Source organism: Manis pentadactyla, chromosome 3 (assembly GCF_030020395.1).
Source record: "Manis pentadactyla isolate mManPen7 chromosome 3, mManPen7.hap1, whole genome shotgun sequence".
Lineage (NCBI taxonomy): Eukaryota > Metazoa > Chordata > Mammalia > Pholidota > Manidae > Manis > Manis pentadactyla.
In genome coordinates, this window is record NC_080021.1 from 200215165 (window position 1) to 200234479 (window position 19315).

General features: G+C 38.8%; 1 protein-coding gene across 1 annotated transcript; it reads left to right on the forward strand.

Annotated features, from left to right (window-relative positions):
• The first annotated feature begins 407 nt into the window (after window positions 1–407).
• Window positions 408–16945, forward strand: ZNF483 (zinc finger protein 483). The gene is made up of 6 exons (XM_036915668.2): window positions 408–480; window positions 2187–2727; window positions 4432–4520; window positions 6137–6263; window positions 7215–7310; window positions 10116–16945. Exons 2-6 carry the CDS (start codon window positions 2340–2342, stop codon window positions 11666–11668), a joined length of 2253 nt encoding a protein of 750 aa, XP_036771563.1. The 5' UTR covers window positions 408–480; window positions 2187–2339; the 3' UTR covers window positions 11669–16945.
• Window positions 16946–19315: the final 2370 nt, after the last annotated feature.

The window sequence follows — 19315 nt, forward strand, 5'->3', positions numbered from 1 at the left end:
CCACGGTGGCAGGTGTAGAAGATACAAATTAATGTTTGCTTAATTCAAGCTGTGGCATGAATTATGGCTTGCTTTGAATGCATCACGAATACTCTTCTGCGATGGGTTTTTCCAGCCTGAGTTTCAGGGAAAGGTAGGGAGAGAAGGAGGAGGGATGGTTTGAGGTTACCAAGGAGACAGAACATCATAGAATTGAAAACCTGAGAAGGTTCTAGGCCTTCGGGCCTTTTGCGCAACAGTAATTCTACAGTCGAGCCCACCAACCGCTTCCCAGTGACCATGCGCAACAGGCCAGGGTGGGAACCTATGGAAAGCACTGGACTTTAGCAAACTGGGACAAGCGCATTCCGGGAGTCGTAGTTCTGTGCCCATGCGCAGGCGCAGTGTCCCTACCGCGGGCTTGCGCGCGCAGCTCCTGCAGTCTCGGCTTCTAGAAGCTTATTGCGGTGTCGCTGGTCCTGGCTGCAGGTCCGGATGCAGGTAGTGGTTGTCCCGGGCCCCTCCTCTGGGGACGGCGGCCAAGTCTCCGGTTCTGAGGGCACACCTGGGGCGGGGTGGGGGCCGAGGGCAGCCGCCCGACCTCGCTGCGCACTCCCAGTGCTGCAGCTTGTGTGGGAGGTGGGTACTGTCTTGAATGATGGAGCTCTCATCCATCACCCCAGTGCAGCTGTGGTCTTGCAACTTAAGTACTTTGACATTCTCGGCGAGAGAATTCTTTGCGTGTGTGTGTGTGTGTGTGTGGCGGGGTTAGTGGTAGGGGTCCGGGAGTGGAGCAAAGCTGTCCAGTGTTTTGCAGGATGTTTAGCAGCATCCTTGGCTGTACCCACTAGGTACCGGTGACATCCCTCCTCCCCAGTCGTGATAACCGAAATGCCTTTAGACACTGCTAAACGTCCCCTATGGGACATATCTCCCTTCCCCCGCGTTGGAGAACAACTTCTTGCCTGCGTCACATTTTCAAGGAGCCTTTATTATAAGCTCCTTGGAGACCGAGACGAGTGTCTTAGTCACCGAAGAGTCTCAGGTGCTCAGCACAACGCCAGGTACTTGGTAGGCGCTTAGTATTTGGTAGAAGAGTAAATGACGTCATTCATACTGTGTGCTGCGCTCCGTGCTAGAAGGTGGGTAATTAATAGTATCATACCTGCAGTAGGAGATTGTCTTCTCACTTGTCGCTTTGTAAGCATCTCAGGCTGTATTGTCATTTCATGGGTGCCCTGTGAGGGTGGGAACACTTTTCTTACCTGTCCATGCCTGCCTCCGTAGTGTCAAATTTTCAGCTCATTGTAGATGTTTGGCTATTTGTAGAATGAAGAAAAAAAAAAGGCAATATAGGGCAGGCTCTGCAGAAATGCCCTTGGGGATCAGAGAAAGCTTCAGGCAAAAGGTAACAGTTGAAAGCAATCTGCAAGTTTAAAGAACCAGTAAAAGTTAGGCAGGAGAGGAAAATGAGGCAGCGTTTGGAGACGGAATGGCTCTAGTGCAGTGCAAAAGTGGCGGGGTGGCGGGGGTGGGGTGGGGTGTCGAGAATGTCTGGGAATGCGGAGATCGTTCTTGTGGCTGCAGCGTCCACCAGGGGTAGCTAGAGCTCAAGAGGTAAGATTATCAGGGCAGGATCTCTATCTAGGTCATTCATTATACTTGGTCTCTATTTGACTTTTATCTTGAGACAGTTGGTGAGTGGTAGGACCATCTTTTGCATATTAAAAGGAATCCTTAGGTTACAGTGTGAGACTCGATTGAAGAAGCCTGTAACTTAGGTAGTTTTAAGAGGGTGGAATGGAGAGGTTCTTAGGAAATAAAAATATAACTTGATTATTGATTGAGAAATTTGAGAGGCAAATATGAAATCAGGCTCCTGAGTTGAGTGGCTGGCTGGTGAGAAATGTGTGGTCATTCATGGGCACGTGGGCAGCAGTTGTTGAATGGATATGTGACTGGATCCATTTCTGAAATGTTTTGCTTATGAATATTTAGTCTAAAGAAACTGTTTTCTTGGAAGGATACCTCTAATTACTTTTCAGCTTTTCACCTACAAAGATAATTGTAATTTTAACATAGTAGTTGGGCAGGGCTGTTCTAGGCCTTGGAAAGGGATGTGTGTATGTATATGTGAACTATGCCAAGAACAGTTTTTTGGGGGCTAACAGTTGTTTCACTTTTTAATATCTTATATTTCCCTACAGTTTCTGCAAGACTGTAAGCTGAAGCCTTGGAATCCTTGATATTTTGCTGTCTGCAGTGCCTGTTGGTGGACTGGACTGATACTCAAGTAGGATCTAAAAGGGGCTGGATCCTGCTGGTGATACACACTGCAAGCTGTAATACCTTTGAACAAGATGACAGCCATCTCCCCAGACCCTCTAACTCTGGCCTTAAGTGAACACAACAAGGTCCTAAGAATGGATACTCCTGGGGATCAAGAAGCTGTCCCAAGAGAAGACACTGCTGACCCAGAGTCTTTCAGACAGAGGTTCAGGTGGTTTTGTTACTCAGAAGTGACTGGACCTAGAAAAGCCCTGAATCAACTCTGGGAGCTCTGCATTCAGTGGCTGAGGCCAGACATCCACACAAAAGAACAGATTTTAGAAATTCTGGTGTTTGAGCAATTCCTGACCATTCTGCCTGGGGAGATCAGGATTTGGGTAAAGTCACAACATCCTGAGAATAGTGAGGAAGTGGTAACCCTAATAGAGGATTTGACACAAATGCTTGAAGAAAAGGAAGGTGAGCCTTATGGATGGAGGGAGGAAATGAGAGCAATCTCAAGATATGACAGTAAATGCCCCCAAAGAAAGCAATTTATTGCTAAAGAGGAGTCTAAGCTTGGGTTTGAATCATTCTTGCCTTGTCCTGTGTGATCTTAGGCAAGCTGTGTAACCTCCCAGAACTTTAATTTTCTTATCTGTTAAAAAGAGGGTCCCAAGTTCTCTGTAGTTCTCTCATCAAGACTAAACAAGTGAAGGTATAAAACAGGGAGGATTCTCAAGAAGTACTCATTTCTTTCCCTTCACTCTTCAGCAGAGGACACCTTAGAACACAGGAGAGAAAGAAATTCCTTGAAAATACTTGGAGTTATAAGCATATCAGCCAGCGCAGACCTTACCTTCTAGCTACAGGGTGTGCAGTAGCATGGTTCTAGAATGGGGCTGCCCCATATCAGCAGGGCTGGAAATGTGTCCTGCACTGTTTTACTCTCCAGGTTAAGCAAATGAACATGGCTACTGCAAATAAGGAATAGAGGATTTAATTTAAAAAGCTGTATGTGTAGTGCATACCCTAGTGGGTAGTGCAGTTCCACAGCATTAGGGGAGGAGCGGGGGACTTATATTTTCATAATTACATTATTATGCATTTTATATATAAAGTATAAAATATAAACTGAATTAAAATTATGTCATTGTAAAACAATGATGAAAAGTCTTCTAGGGTGGATAGCCCTTTGAGGGTATATGGTTCAACTTTTATAAAATCCCTCTAAAATGCTGTCAATATTTCAAACATTTATAGCATACTACTTACCATAAGGTTCCCAATAATACATATGTGACAGTTCGTATTCTGCCAAAGGTTCTGAGAGAGGGGAAATAGTGTTAACCTCCACAGGCTTAATTTGTGGTCTTGCTGGCAACAGTATTTAAAATTGGATTCCCTGACTCTCTTACTGGTCTGTCACTGCAGAATAGGGCTTCCCCAAAATTAGGGCCTGTGTGTGGAGGCCTCTATAATAAAGAAGTTCATGAATTGATGGCTCTAGCATCAATTCATGATGCTAAATCAATTCTAAGACTCAATTCTAAGAATAGTTTCCTTAATCTCCTTTATACTTGATTACATAATTCTATTTTCTCTTGACTAATCAATTTGTATAAAATTCTTTTCATAAGAAAGTGAAGTATGATTTAAAGAACTTCCCTTATTAGAAGAGCTGTTGACATCTCAGGATATTTAAATACATATCTTCAGATGTGTGGTTTCAGTCTTTAGGAATCTGCTGGTGATCCTGGAAGAGGAGTCAGTCTTGAGACCAGCTTGGTGCTTTCATTCAATAAGTGACTCTTGTGCAAGGCATTGTACTCGGACTATGAAAAAAACTAATACATAAAGCAAATAGGCTGTTTTACCTTAGTACATCTTATAAATATTTTAAAAATAATTATTACTATGGAGATTATATGCATTAAGACTGTAGGTGTAGGGAATAATTGAAACCAGTTTTTGTGAATTTAAGACTCTTTTTTATGGGGTGGGAGGAAAAGCTTTGGTTTAGTAGGAAGCTCGATCTCTGGTGGTTCTTTGTGCTTAAGTAAGAGTGGGAAAAACTTATTTTCTGTTCCTTTGCACCTTTTCCTCCAAAGAGATGTATGTAAGAATTACTAGTCTGAGAAATTCGTTTGAAAGACTGGACTTTTTTTTTTACCCCCTTCCTAGATCCAGTCTCTCAAGATTCTGTTGTTTCCCAAGAGGAGAACCCTGAAGAAGATAAAATGGTATCTGTCCTTCCAAATACTGAGTCGAGGGTAAGCTTCCCTTCTCTGGTTTTCATTCTTAAGTGAATACCTGCTGAGCTCCTCCTAATGGTATAAAGATACTAGAATAATTAAAACAGTCTCCATTTCTTCACATTCTTCACATTTCTTCTAGCTCCCTCTTCACATGCTGTTTTATTTCAGTGACCAGAATTGGTCACAAGTCTGATTCTAGTAAAAACAAGAAAAATTTATTTCCTAAAATTCAAGAATTAGTCCTGATAAAATTGGGAGGAAATAGAACTGCATTTCTTTAACATGATAAAAAAATCTCCAGCTAACAAGTGTTGGAAAATTTATTAAAGAGTAGTTCTCACAATGCCAGTAAGAAGATAAGGATGTCTAACTTTACTTCTATTTATATTTTCTGAATATTCTAGCCATGCAGCAAGATAAGAAAGAAATGAGATAAAGTATTAGTATGAAAAAGCCAAATGTGTATTATTTGCAGATAATACTGTCTATTTGGAAAAACCTCAGAGAATCAACTGGACAAGTATTGAAACTCTTGAATAGTTGAGGAAAGTAGCTGGTTACAAATCAGTTTCCTATATGCTAATAATTTCCAGTTAGGAAAAAAAAATTCTTGCAGTAGTGTATAGGAGTGCTACAGTAGGCTGGCAGTGGCACCCAAAAATATGTCCACTTCCTAATCTTTGGCATCTATGAATGTTACTTTTTTTGGAAGAAAGGTCCTTGCAGATGATGATTACACTGAGGATTTTGAAGTGAAATTATGCTGGATTATAAGGGTGGTCTGTACATGCCATTACAAGCGTCCTTTTAGAGAGACAGAAGGAGACTGAACATACAAACAGGAGAAAACAATGTGAAGACTGGAGTAATAAGGTCACAAGCCAAGGAACACTGGCAGCCAGCAGAAGCTGAAAGAGGCAAGGAACAGGTTCTCCCTCAGAGGCTCTGAAGGCAGTGCAGCTCTGCCAACACTTTGATTTCAGACTTCTGGCCTCTAGAGTTGTGGGAGAATAAACTTCTGTTGTTTTAAGCCACCAAAGTTACAGTACCCACAGGAAGCTAATACAAGTGCTAATAACCATTCTGTTATACTGCCTCAAAATGCCATGCAGAGGATGCTATAGAAAATATATTTTAACTGTGCTCCTTTGCCATTTGGCGTGATCGCAAGTGTGAATATGTTACTGAGCACAGATTGTGTTTGGTTGTGATAGAAAATAATTGCTACTTACAACCAGCTGGAAAGTAAAATTTGGAATGTAGTCACTGATATTTCTCATATGTATTTAATTATTGCCTATAGTTTACATTAATGCTGTGAATTTGGGGCTTGGGAATGTAATTTGTATCCTCCTTTTAATATTTTTCTGTTAATCCTACAAATCAGTGTGTTAGGGTGGACTTAATCAATGTTAACCATTCCAGGGAACTCTTTTAAAACATTTCACACCAGGTACCAAATGGAAAAGGCAGGGATTGTGTTATGATCTTGATCCGTATCACTTGTAGCTTGCTTTGGAATTCTTACAAATTTAAATACTATCAAACTATTACTTTATCTTAACCACTTCTCTGAACCCTTAGGATCTATTAGGGAATAATTCAATGCAAAAGACTGTTCGGTTTTCTAGGATTCCATCACATTCAAGGATGTGGTTGTGAACTTTTCCAGAGGAGAATGGAGGAAACTGGAGCCTTTTCAAAAGGAGTTATATAAAGAGGTACTACTGGAGAACTTCAGGAACCTAGAATTTCTGGGTAAAGTCATCTTTTCTTCATGATGTAGCATCTAAGCTGGGTATTTTTTTTGTCCACTGTTATTGAAAGATAAGTACTAGTAACTCTTTGGTTGGCCATTAAAGGATAATATGACTTAATCCTAAAAATGGGTCCTGAATATGTACCTTTCTGCAGTGTTCTCTCCATAAAAGGGTCTTTACTTCATTGAACTGAAAATGCTGAGCATCATTTTGCTGTCATCAAGGCCATACTTTCCCCATTTTTTCCTCACATTCCAGTATTTTTTTCTGTGACATTTACTTTTTTTATTGGAATATAGTTGATATATTGGTATCAAATATACAATATATATTTGTATTGCAACTCAATAATTTGCAACTCAATAATTGTATGCATTACTACATGCTTGCCATGTTAAGTGTAGTTATTCCCTGTCACCATACCAATATACTGCAGTATTATTGATTATACTGTCTATGTTGTACTTTGATTCCTATGACTAATTTGTTTTATAATTTGAAGTTTGTACCTCTTTATCCCCTTCATATATTTTCATTCCCTATTCCCTTCCACTATGATAACCTACAGTAGGTGTCAGTATTTATGGGTCTATTTTTTGTTTGTTTGTTTTCTCTATCTGACTGACTTTGCTTAGCATGGTCCATCCATGTTACTGAATATGGCAAGAGTTCCTTCTTTTTTGTGTCTGAGTAATATTCCATTGTGTATATGTACCATGTCTTCTTTATCCATTCATCTATCTATGGGCACAGGGGTTGCTTCCATACCTTGGCTATTGTAAATAATGCTGAAATGAACGTAGGTGTGCATATATTTCAAATTCTAGTACTGATGACTCTGTTTGGCAGCATCTTCTTTTCCCTGGAGAATCAGAGGCTATGTATGAATGCTGGAATGTCTTTGTTTTATGCAAAAACAGCCATTTTCTATTATTTTCTCTATGAGCAGGCTTCCCAGTGTCTAAATTAGATTTGATTTCCCAACTGAAGTGGGTTGAACTACCATGGCTACTGGAACAAGAAGTGTCAGAAGGCTCCAGACCAGGTGAGTTGGTAAAAAGTAGACAAGGAACTTAAAACAGTTGCTTACCAAGTTATTTGAGAAGATTTTTTGAAATATTGGGTGGGCTAGATACCAAAATAGAAAGATGATTAGAATATACCCCTTGGCTTTTTGGAAGGTTCATTTTAACAGGGAAGACTGTTAGTGTGCGTCCTCCAAAAAGTAGGCACCAAGACATGATTATCCTTGCCGGATACTTAGAAGAATTCCACTGAAGGAAAATGGAACTGGGAGCTGGAAGAGGTTGAGAGAACTTTCAGCACATGATGCAGGCTAACACCTGCAAGTGAGAAAGGGAAGGAAGGAAGGTTGGCTAGGAAGCATGTTAGACCGAAGTTCATTTTAGTCTTGACAAGGCCAAAAAAGCGTCTTCCAGCCAGAGTTGTCTATCAGAGTCAATGCCTCATAGAAATGGGCCTGCCTAAATATCCTTTTAAACTTGTCATTAACTGTGTGCAGCCCACGGGAAAGGGTCCTTGGCATGAATGCTCTGGTGGTGTCACGGAGCAGCAGCTGAGCTGTTAAGTAAGCACCAAACTAGGAGATGAGAAAGGTACATTTTTATGGATCCATAGATGCAGATACCAACACAAAAAGTGTGCATAATGGGATACATGCTACAGTAATGCCATATATAAGGAGCAATGGGAAAATAGAACAAGAGTTTATTTAACCTTTGAGTTGAGTCTTTAAGGATAAATAAGAATTCATCTCATGGACAACATATGTAGTATAATCTTGTTTCTATTAAAGGGAAAAAATGTACATATACATGTAAATGCCTAAATATATAGATGTATGTAGATTTTTAATATATTGAAGACATTCATGTGAACACTGGTTTTCCTTGAGGGATTACATATTTTTATTTATCTTTGCCTTAAAATTTAACCATAAATATATTAAATTTATATGTAAAAAAGAAATGATTACTTTCTATATTAATACTTTGGTTTGTTTATTTTAAAGAAGAAAACAGTAATTTGCCTTATACCATCTTCTTAACTATTCATGTTAGCGAAGTTATTATTGTTTCCAGTACAGTTCCACAAATAAAGTACAGCATTCATCTTATGTTTAAGTAGCATTTGGGAGAGTAATTCCAAAAATGGATTCTAAAAATGTTTTGAGTAAAATCTAGCAGCTTTGCTATAAATATATGCCCCTCGCCCCAAGAGCTTACATAAAAGAAGCATCATTTAGAGGTACAACCAATTCAAAAAGTCATGTACAACAGACTGGAGAAAAAGCTTTGGACACAAAGCAGAGTCAATAGCCATAATATACAAACAGCTAGTGCAAGTCAGTAAGAAACCCTGAGTCGTTCAGAAAAATGGGTGAAGAACTTGAGCAGATGGTGACAAGAGTGACAAAATTTAGCTGTGAACATGAAGAAAATGTTCAATGTCATTGGTCAACAGTGAAATACACATTTAAACAATAATACTACTTATTATAAATCAAATTTGCAAAGATTTAAAGATATTTGACAGAGATGAGTACTCACCTGTTCATCATGTATCATGTGGTATAATACTTTCCTACCCGTTGGTTCAGTAGTCCCACTTTATGACTCTCTTTTGAAGAAAGTCATTTGATTAACATTCAGTGAAGGAATAAACTATGCTATGTATGAGGGATAACTGATTAGAATCATCTTTATGAAAAATTACCAATGAGATGGGAGAGAATTACACATAGTTTTATTCTAAAAGATAAAAATTCTAGAAGAAAATACACCAAATTTTTAACAATGGTTAACTTCCAGAAAATAGGATTTTGTATAGTAACCTTTCTAAAAAAAGTTTTACAAAAGTGATAATATAATCTCATGATTAAGAGCCAGGATGAATGATGTGAATAATAAATTAATTCAAAGTTCTGAGAAGAGTATAAACAGTGAGAGTCTGGTATTAGAGAAAGCTCTGTGTAGATTATGAGACTTGAACCCTAGGCCCTGTTAAATTTATACGTTTGTAGTAGTAAAGGTATTGTAGGATTGCATTCTAAATAGCATGAACTATTAAGACTTAAGAGAATAGTACTGAACATGCTGTAGGTTAGTAGGGACAGTAAATGGATGCCTGATTAGAGTATCCATAAAGTTGATCAGGCCCAGACTGTGGTAACCTTTGGAAGTCTGCTATAGTTGTTGCTACATATCTGTGATGTTTTAAATATTTTCTACAAATTTAGTGCTATTTGGCTGTTTTGAAGAGAAGCAGTATGGTATAGGGACCAAAAGTATGGGTTTCAGTGTCAAACTAGGTTAAAAATCTCGTTCTGTCACACATAATACATTAACCTTGGGCAAGCTACTTACATTCTATGTGCCTAGTTGTCCCATCCATGAACAGGTATAAAATAGGACATACTTCATAGGACTGTTTGACGATGAAGTGAAATACAGGTAAAGTGCCTGGTATGGAACCTGACATTTGCTTATTCAGTAATGTTGGTACTATCATTATTATTTGGAAAAAGGATAAATTGGATATTGAAAAAATAAGTTTGAACCTATTACAGAAATCTGAAAAGAGTGTGAGAACTTGCACCTCTAATTATAAAACACAAACTTTCCACGTTCCTCAATATTTTTCCTAAGCCCTATATTTACCTAGTTTCTTTATATTACTTCTCCTTTCCCTATTTTATAAGCTTCTCTTTGAAAACTGTCCAAGCCATATTCCTTATAGTTATTACTGTCTCTTTTCCTATTTTAGTCCTGAATACAGCAGTTTCCTTTCTTGCAAACAGGAAATACTCTATATTTGTTATTTCTTTTAGAGGATGAATTGAAGGAATCTGTTCGAAATCAAGATGTTCTTATGGAAGAATCGACTTTAGATAAAATAATAGAAAGATACCTAACGGGTGGTGATTATGGCTTGAAGGGAGAATCCAGAAAACGTTATGGCAGATTAGAGGATCGTAGTCATAAGGAATATTCACAAGTAGCAGTCACACAAAAGAAAAGTCATGGGAGAGGCAGTAAGGGTGAGGAATTTGACCCAGACAAGAGCCCTTTTGGAAGTAATTTCAAACAAAATTCGGACATAATTAAACATTTGAGAGTCTACTTAAGGAAGAAATCTCGGAGATATAATGAAGGCAAGAAACCCTTCAGTTTTCATTCAGACCTTCTGACCCGCAAAGAACATACTGGAGAAAAGCCACGGAAATGTAATGAAGGCAGGAAAGTCTTAAGTCACTCTTCATCTCTTACTGAACATCAAAAACATCAGAAAATTCATTTGGGGGGTAAGTCCCAGAAGTGCAGTAGCTGTGGGGTAGCCTTTACTCAAAACTCATCTCATACTAAGAGAAAAAACTCCTCTACCTGTGAAAAGTGCTGGAAGGATTTGTGTCAAGATGAAACTTTAAATAAAGATGAGGGAAGTGAGACTGGAGAGAGAACCCATAAATGTAGCAAATGCGGAAAAGCCTTCAGCTATAGTGCCTCACTGACCAAACACAGGAGAATTCACACTGGGGAGAAACCGTATATGTGCAATGAATGTGGAAAAGCTTTCAGTGACAGTTCCTCACTCACACCACATCACAGAACTCATAGTGGAGAGAAACCCTACCAATGTGATGATTGTGGAAAATCTTTCACCCTGAGTGCCCACCTCATTAAACATCAGAGAGTTCATACTGGAGAAAAACCCTATAAGTGTAAAGAATGTGGGAGACCCTTTAGTGACAGTTCATCTCTTATTCAACATCAACGAATTCATACTGGAGAAAAACCCTACACATGTAACAATTGTGGAAAGTCCTTCAGTCATAGCTCATCCCTTTCCAAACATCAGAGAATTCATACTGGAGAGAAACCCTACAAATGTGGTGAGTGTGGAAAAGCCTTTAGACAGAATTCTTGCCTTACCCGACATCAGAGAATCCACACTGGAGAGAAACCATATTTGTGTAATGATTGTGGGATGACTTTCAGCCATTTTACATCTGTAATTTATCATCAGAGACTTCATTCAGGAGAAAAACCCTACAAATGTAATCAATGTGAGAAAGCCTTCCCTACCCATTCCCTCCTGAGTCGTCATCAGAGAATTCATACTGGTGTGAAACCTTATAAATGTAAAGAATGTGGGAAATCCTTCAGTCAGAGTTCATCTCTCAATGAACATCATCGGATTCATACTGGAGAGAAGCCCTATGAATGTAACTATTGTGGAGCGACCTTCAGTCGAAGCTCAATCCTTGTAGAACACCTAAAAATTCATACTGGCAGAAGAGAATATGAATGTAAGGAATGTGAGAAGACATTTAAAAGTAATTCAGGCCTCATCAGGCATCGAGGATTTCACTCTGGAGAATAATTCTTGGAATATAGTAAGGTCAGGGGAGATTTAGTCAAAATGGCCCCTTACTTAAAACCTGCCATGTAAACCAACACAGTGTTGATCAGTAGCTGCAACTGTGATGTGTTAGCAGCTGGGAAAAATACACTTTCCATTTACCCAAATTTTTTTTGTCAGCTTTTGGTAGATAGTAATAACAGTTTGTAAAGTCATGTGGAAAGTGGAGAAAGCAGAATGAGATGTGAAATAATTCTAAAAGGCTAAATGTGAACCTAAGCAGGAGAGGGGTGCACAGACCCCACTTACTAACCACTTTTTTTCAGGTTTCCCTTTCTCCTAGCTTCAACTTCTGTTACCAAGTAGTATAGTAGAAAATGACAATTCACATAACTTGGGTTCTGTCCCAGTTTGCCAATTCACTGTATAACCTTGGGCAAATCATTTGACCTTTCTAAACTAGGTTCTTCACTCATAGAATGAGAGGGTAGAACTAATGATTTCTAAGGTTTTTCTTCTTGGTACCTCTGATATTCTCTGAAGCTATGGGAATAAGCTAAACGTCTTTGATTCATTGGAATTTCCAAATTTCTCTAGTATAAAATTACTCATTTTGGATACTGAACGTCTAGTTTAATGAGAATGCAATGTACTTTTTGAGTACTTGAGCCAGAATCGTTAAAATGCTGTTAATGGAAACAAGTCAGTGAAGCTCAGACAAGTTTGTCTTCAGGGAATGTTGTATTGGACAAATCACCCCAACCTGTGTTGCTCTGGGCATTGGCTAAGGGGTTTGGGAATCTAGAGGGCATGCACCTGAGCCATCGAGCCAGGAGAGTAGTTCTAGAAAAATAGATGGGGGAGGGAAGGAGGAGGAAATGGGAGCTGAACACAGCTATTCTGGATGGATTGTGTTTTGCAAAATAGAATCCTATTTTTTAAAGTTTACCCATACTAAATACAGATTCCTTTATTTGGAGTGTAAACATTCTGTATGGTAAAGGTTACAAACTATATTTGGGCCATTTGACATGTTTTAGTTGGTCTTTATGGTAAGGTGTGCGTGTGTGTGCATGTGTGTGTGTGTGTATGTAATTGGCACCATTTAAAAACCAGGAAACTTTATTTTAAAAACTTGTTTTGAAAACTATAAGGGCTGACAACACTGGGACCATGTATCAGTGGGCAGTTAGCTAGTTTTGTGTAGCAGCTGCTTCCTTCATTTGGGGAATCTACTCTTTTATGTACCAAGTTCTCATTTGTATTACTTGCCCACCTTAGGAATTTGATACTATGATCTCCTACCATCTGTAGAATACATATTCTAAAATCTATATAAAGAGACTCTATTGACAGTAAAATTCAGGAAAAGACTATAGAAATGGTACAGAATAAATTTTCAGTTACATTTTCTGTTGTGAAATTAGACGTCAAAGGAATGGATAGATGGTAGCAGATTATTCCTTGTAAAATTCACTGGTGGAGTCAGAATAATAATTTCTAACCGAAAAAGGTACTAAAAGCCCTGAGGCAGTTAGGTTTGGTCTCAGGTCATAGGGTCCTGGAGGACCCCCACAGACTCAACAGTAGTACAAAGTTCCTCAAGATAAAAGTTGAGGTCACTCTTATAAAGAGAGAAGTAATCCAGACAACTTCAAGTGTACGAAAGTGTAGAACTCCTTAATGTTTTATAGGAGCCACCTCCTATATAAAAGAGAACTAACCTAGAAAACTTTCAGTTTACGAAAGTGAAGAGATCTTAAATGTTCTGTGACTCAGCAATATTTGCTGTGATTTAATGAGTTTCGGTTTACAATGCTACCTCTGGATAATGTTGGTTCTTCCTTGTGTCCCCACTTCCCCCCAAGGCCTCGAGTTCAAATATTGCTGTGTGATAAACCTGCATAGTTATTGCCAAATGGACTAACCAGAGATGTTCTAGCCATGAAAAGAATATGGCCGAGGAGAGTCATTTACCCTCATTTTTCTTCTGAAAAGATACAAACCCTGGTTTTTTCCTGAAAATATGTAATTTATAGGAATAATTAAATACCTAACATTCTTGAGGTTTGTTCCAGGATGCTTACTGTAGTTTCATCTCCCACATTCATCAGAGATGTTTTATACCAACATCAGTGGGGAATCTGGAACAGAAACTTTTTTTTTACAACTTATTGAGGTGTAAATTATCTCGTAATTTCATAAAAGGCATTCCAGGTATCCAATTCAGTGAGTTTTAGCAAATTCACGGAGTTGTGCAGTCGTTGTCATAATCCACTTTCAGAGCATGCCATCACCTCGTTAAGATCCCTCATGCTCATTTTCAGTTAATCTGCAGCCCCACCCCTAAACCCAGGCACCACAAATCAGTCTACACCCTGACTCTGTAGAGTTGCTTTTTCTGGACGTTTTACACAAATGGAATCACAGGTGGTCTTTTTCTAGTTTTTCACTAAATGAAAAGTTCACCCATATTGTAGCATATCCATCCTACATTCCTTTTATTGTGAAATATCTCATGTTATGGGTATACAATATTCTGTCCATTTACCAGTTGAAGGACATTTGGCAATTTCCAGTGTTTGACAGTTAAAAATAATGCTGCTTTTTGAACATTAGCTTGTTAAGTCTTTGTATAGACTTGTTTTTATTTTTCTTAAGTAGGTATCTGAATTGCTGGCTCTAATGGTAACTTTTTTGTTTAACTTTTTAAGAAATTGCCAAATTGTTTTCAAAGGGGCTACAGCATTTTACATTCTGAGCAGCAGTGTGTGAGGGTTCCTGTTTCTCTACTCTCTCACCAACTCTTGTTACTGTCTGTGTTATTTTAACCATCCTAGTGGTTGAAGTAATATTTTTGTGGTTTTTATTTGCATTTCCCTGGTGGCTAATGATGTTATGTGCTCCTTAGCTATTCACATATCTTTTTTGGTTAAATGTTTATTCAAATATTTTGTCCATTTAAAAAAGTTGGTTGTTATTATTGAGTTGTAGTTCTTTTTCTACAGACAAGTTTTTATCTAGTATGAACTTTCTGAATTCCACGTATTAGCTACAGAGGGCAACCTCAAACCCTGCTGCATGATAGTTATCAAAAGCTTGTTTTCAATAACTATGTATAGTTGCCTAAAGGATATTTAATCCTTAAAATACTTAAATTATTTTTGTATTACATCAAATCATACAAAGGTTTTAAACTTCTTTTGACTTCATATAGAATTGCTTTTATTAACCTGTATTTGTGCTATTTATCTTCATCAGTGTGTATTAAAATCGTCCTATGACACATTGTACTTTAAAATGAAGACCTTGCTTCTTAAAATTTTGCCTCTTAATGTGTTTCTGCTGAAGGCATTTCTTTCAGGTCACAGGACAGGACAAGGCTTCTCCTGCCAACAAATTACTCTAATTTACCATTAAATTCTTGTTGATGTGGGAAAACACACATGACATAAAATTGACCATTTTAGCCCTTTTGTGGGGTACAGCTCAGTGCCATTAAGTACATTCAGTTTGTTGTGCAACCATCACTACCATCCATCTGCACAGCTTTTCTATCATCCTGAACTGAAACAACTCAGAAATAACTCCTCATGCTCTGCCTCCCAGCCCCTGGTAACCACTATTCTGTTTTCTGTCTCTGTGAATTTGATTATTCTAGGTACCTCATATAAATGGAATTATTTACTATTTTTCTAGGTACCTCATATAAATAAAATTATTTAGTATTTGTCCTTTTGTGTCTGGGTTGTTTCATTTAGCATGATGCTTTTAAGGTTCATGTTATATAGCATATGTCAGGATTTCATTCCTTTTTAAGGATGAATAATATTCCATTGTATGTCTACACCACGTTTTCTTATCTATTCATCCATCAGTGGACATTTAGGCTATTTGCTCTATATTTGGCTATTGTTAATAACACTGCTGTGAATGGTGGTGTAAATATTTGTTTGAGTCCCTGTTCTTATTTCTTCATGAATGTTCTTAATGGCATCAAAAATGGTGAATCCTTTCCAGAAGGTTATCGATTTACTGCCCAATTCCATCAGGGGAATCATTACCTGTGGCAGGTACAGCCTTTCAAAGTATATTTCTTAAATAATACTTGAAAGTTGAGATTACCCCTTGACCCACAGTTACAGAATGGATGTTATATGAGCAAGCATGAAAGCAATAATCTCGTACATCTCCATTAGAGCTCTCGGGTGACCAGGTGCATTGTCCAAGAGAGGTAAAATTTTGAAAGCAATCCTTTTTTCTGAACAGTAGGTCTCCACATTGGGCTTAAAATATTCAGAAACCCATGTTGTAAACAGATGGTGCTGCCATCAGGCTTTGTTCATTTATAGAGCACTGGCAGAGTAGATTGAGCATAATTCTTAAGGGCCCTGGGACTTTCAGAATGGCAAATGAGTATTGGCTTCAACTTTGTTATCAGCTGCGTTAGCCCTTACGGGAGTCAGCCTATTCTTCAGAGCTTTGAAACCAGGCAATGACTTCTCTGTAGCTATGTAAGTCCTAGTGGTGTCTTCTAGTATAAAGCTGTTGTTTCATCTACGTTGAAAATCTGTTCAGTGTAGCCGTCTTCATTGACCATCTTAGATCTTTTAGATAATTTGCTGCAGCTTCTACATCAGCACTTGCTGCTTCACCTGCACGTTTATGTTATGGGGACAGCTTTTTTCCTTAAACCCCATGAACCAACCTCTGCTAGCTGCCAGCTTTCCTCCTGCAGCTTCCTCACCTCTCAGCCTTCATGGAATTGAAGAGAGGGCCTTGCTCTGAATTAGGTTTTGGCTTAAGGGAATGTTGTGGCTAGTTTGAGCTTCTATCCAGAAGCCAAAGCTTTCTTCCTATCAGCAACCACACTGTTTCACTTATCATTCATGTGTTCACTGAAGTAGCACTTTTAATTTCCTTCAAAAACTATTCCTTTGCATCCAAAACTTGGCCCATTGGCATAAAAGGCCTAGGTTTTGGCCTGTCTTGACTTTTGACATGCCTTCCTCACTAAGCTTAATCATTTCTAGGTTTTGACTTGAACACTTAGAGGCCATTGTAGGATTACTAATTGAGCCAAATTCAATATTGTTATGTCTCAGGGAATAGGGAATCCCGAAGACAGGGAGAGAGAAAGGTTTGGTTGGTCAGTAGAGCAGCCAGAACACACATTAAGTTCATTGTCAGATGGGTGCAGTTCGTGTTGCCCCAAAATAATTATAATAGTAACATAAAATATCACTGATCACAGATCACCATAACAAATATAATAATGAAAAACTTTGCAATTCTGTGTGTGTTTACCTGTGACACAGACATGAAGTGAGCAAATGATACTGGAAAAATGGCGCCAATAAACTTTCTCAGCACAGGTCGCCACAAACCTTCAATTTATAAAAAACAGTATCAATGAAGTGCAATAAAGCAAAGCACAATAAAATGATATATGCCTTATATTCATTTTCATGAATTGTACAAATATTTATTAATGCCTAGTATATATAGGGAACTCTAAGAGATGAGATGAATAATATATGTTTCCCACCCTGTAAAAGTCCAGTTGTGTGTTAAGACTATGTGTGTGTAGAATGAGGATGCGGGTCACAGTATGATTGCAAGTAACAGCTAAAATGACCCATATTAAATTCTGAAAATGAGGCATAGATAGCGCCGTGGGAGCTCATAGGAGAGTGGCTCAGACTTGAAGTGCAGGTAGTCAGTTTCACTCCTTGTCGCCACAGTTCAGGGCCTGCATTTTAAAGACATTTGCAGCCCTTCCGTGGAGCTGTGCTTTCATTACCAGGGCAGTGGGGAGCCAGTGGAGGTGCTCTGTGTGTGTGTGTACTGGTAAGCACTTCTGTTTCTGTTGTTGTTGTTTTGTGTTTCTCTCAGAATTTGTCTCATGTGGGACCGCTTGATCGAAGGGGAGAAACATTTTAAGATTCTTAAAACATACTGTCAGTTTGTTGCCTATCGAGTGTAGCATGTTCGTGGTCTTTTCCCCCTTGTGTGGGAACGACGCCTGTAAAGGTGTGGCCTGAAGAAACGGGTGCCCAAAGCCGGGGCACTGGTGAGGCGTCCCTCCAGAGTTTATCTTTAGGTGCAGTACGTTTCAACTTGCTAGCTGAACATTTTCCACCCTCAGGCCATGGGTAACAGTTCTCTACAGGAGAGTAGAGCTCCTAAGGTTGAGAGTCTTCCAGGCTGGAGTCCTGGGGTGTCTCTCCCTATAGAGTGATTCTGATAATCCACAAGCTTTGCTAAATCTCTGGATCTGTTTTCCCCATTGACGTTCAGCATGTCCGTAGTTTTTTTATAAAGTGGGACCAAGGAGATCATTGCCCTCTGAAGTCATAATGGATACAGACTCCCCTGTTTTTCCTGCTTTAAAGAATCTTCATTTTCTTTCTTGATCTGCTACCATGATCAGAACCTCATCTCAGCTCTTGGAGCATCTTTATGACAGTTGGTTCACAGTCTTGGTCTAGCAAGTCTGAAATCTGGGCTTCGTCAGGCACATTTTCTAGTGACATTTTGTTTCTTTGAATGTGCCATCGTTCCCTCTTTCGTTCTTTGTGTGCACTGTGATTTTTTTTTTAAACTGGACATTTTAATCTTATAGTGTGCTAGCTCTGGAAATTGGGTGTTTGCCCTTTACCCAGAGTTACTGTTTTTAGTGTTTCAGGGTGTCTCTGTGCTGAGGGTCAGTCTGGTGAATGCTTAAACTTTTCTGTTTTTTTCTGACCCTGTATTTCCTGGGCACAGGCATTCAGTTCCTAAATTCTCCCACAAATGCGTTTTTTCCCTAATGTCCCAAAAAACAGGTGCCACCCCTTTAAATCCTCTGGAAGCTAGTTTAGCTAGCAGAAGTTGAAAGAATGGCAGCTGGCCTCTGCTCTTCCTCCATGACCAGAAGTAGCCATCCTTCCTAATCAGAACTCAGAACCTCAGATATTTGGAGTAAAAGGTACTTTATTGCCTACCGTGGGTCTGGATGAGGGGGGTTAGGTAGCTGCTTCTGTGCTGAAGACTAAAAATCCACCACTATTAATAATTGCAGTTTATCAGTCAAGGTTTCCCCTGGACATTGCACCTTTTAAAATAAACTCCCAGTAATCACGGTAGATATTTTGTTCAAGTACAGTTGTTGTCTAGGTGGAGACGTGGATTCCTGGCGCTTCCTACCTCTCCATCTTCCCTGACATGACCCCAGCCGTGTCTGATTTTTATCCTGCTTTTTGGAAGATTTCTTCAACTTTATCTTCCAACTCTACTACTAAATGTTTGGAATGTTTATTTCTGTTGTTTTATTTCTAATTGCATTTCTGATTCTCTGTTCTTTTTTAAACATTCTGTTTCCATTCCATGGGTGAAATTTTTTTTCTCTGGCAATGCTAATGTAGCATCTTCAGTGTTATTCTGCTCGCTGCATTACCTGCGCTCTGACTTGTTTTGCTTGTTTCCTTTCACATTGGAAGTTTCACATTTGAAAAGAGGGCTCTAAAAAGCTGACCAGAAGGTTTTTCAGTTATTGCAGCATTGTCCAATGGGAATACAATGTGAGCCACTTAGGTAATTTCACATTTTCTACTAGCCACTTTTAAAAAGTAAAGAAAAACAAGTGAAGTTAATAATATATATTATTTCATCCATAGAGCTATAATA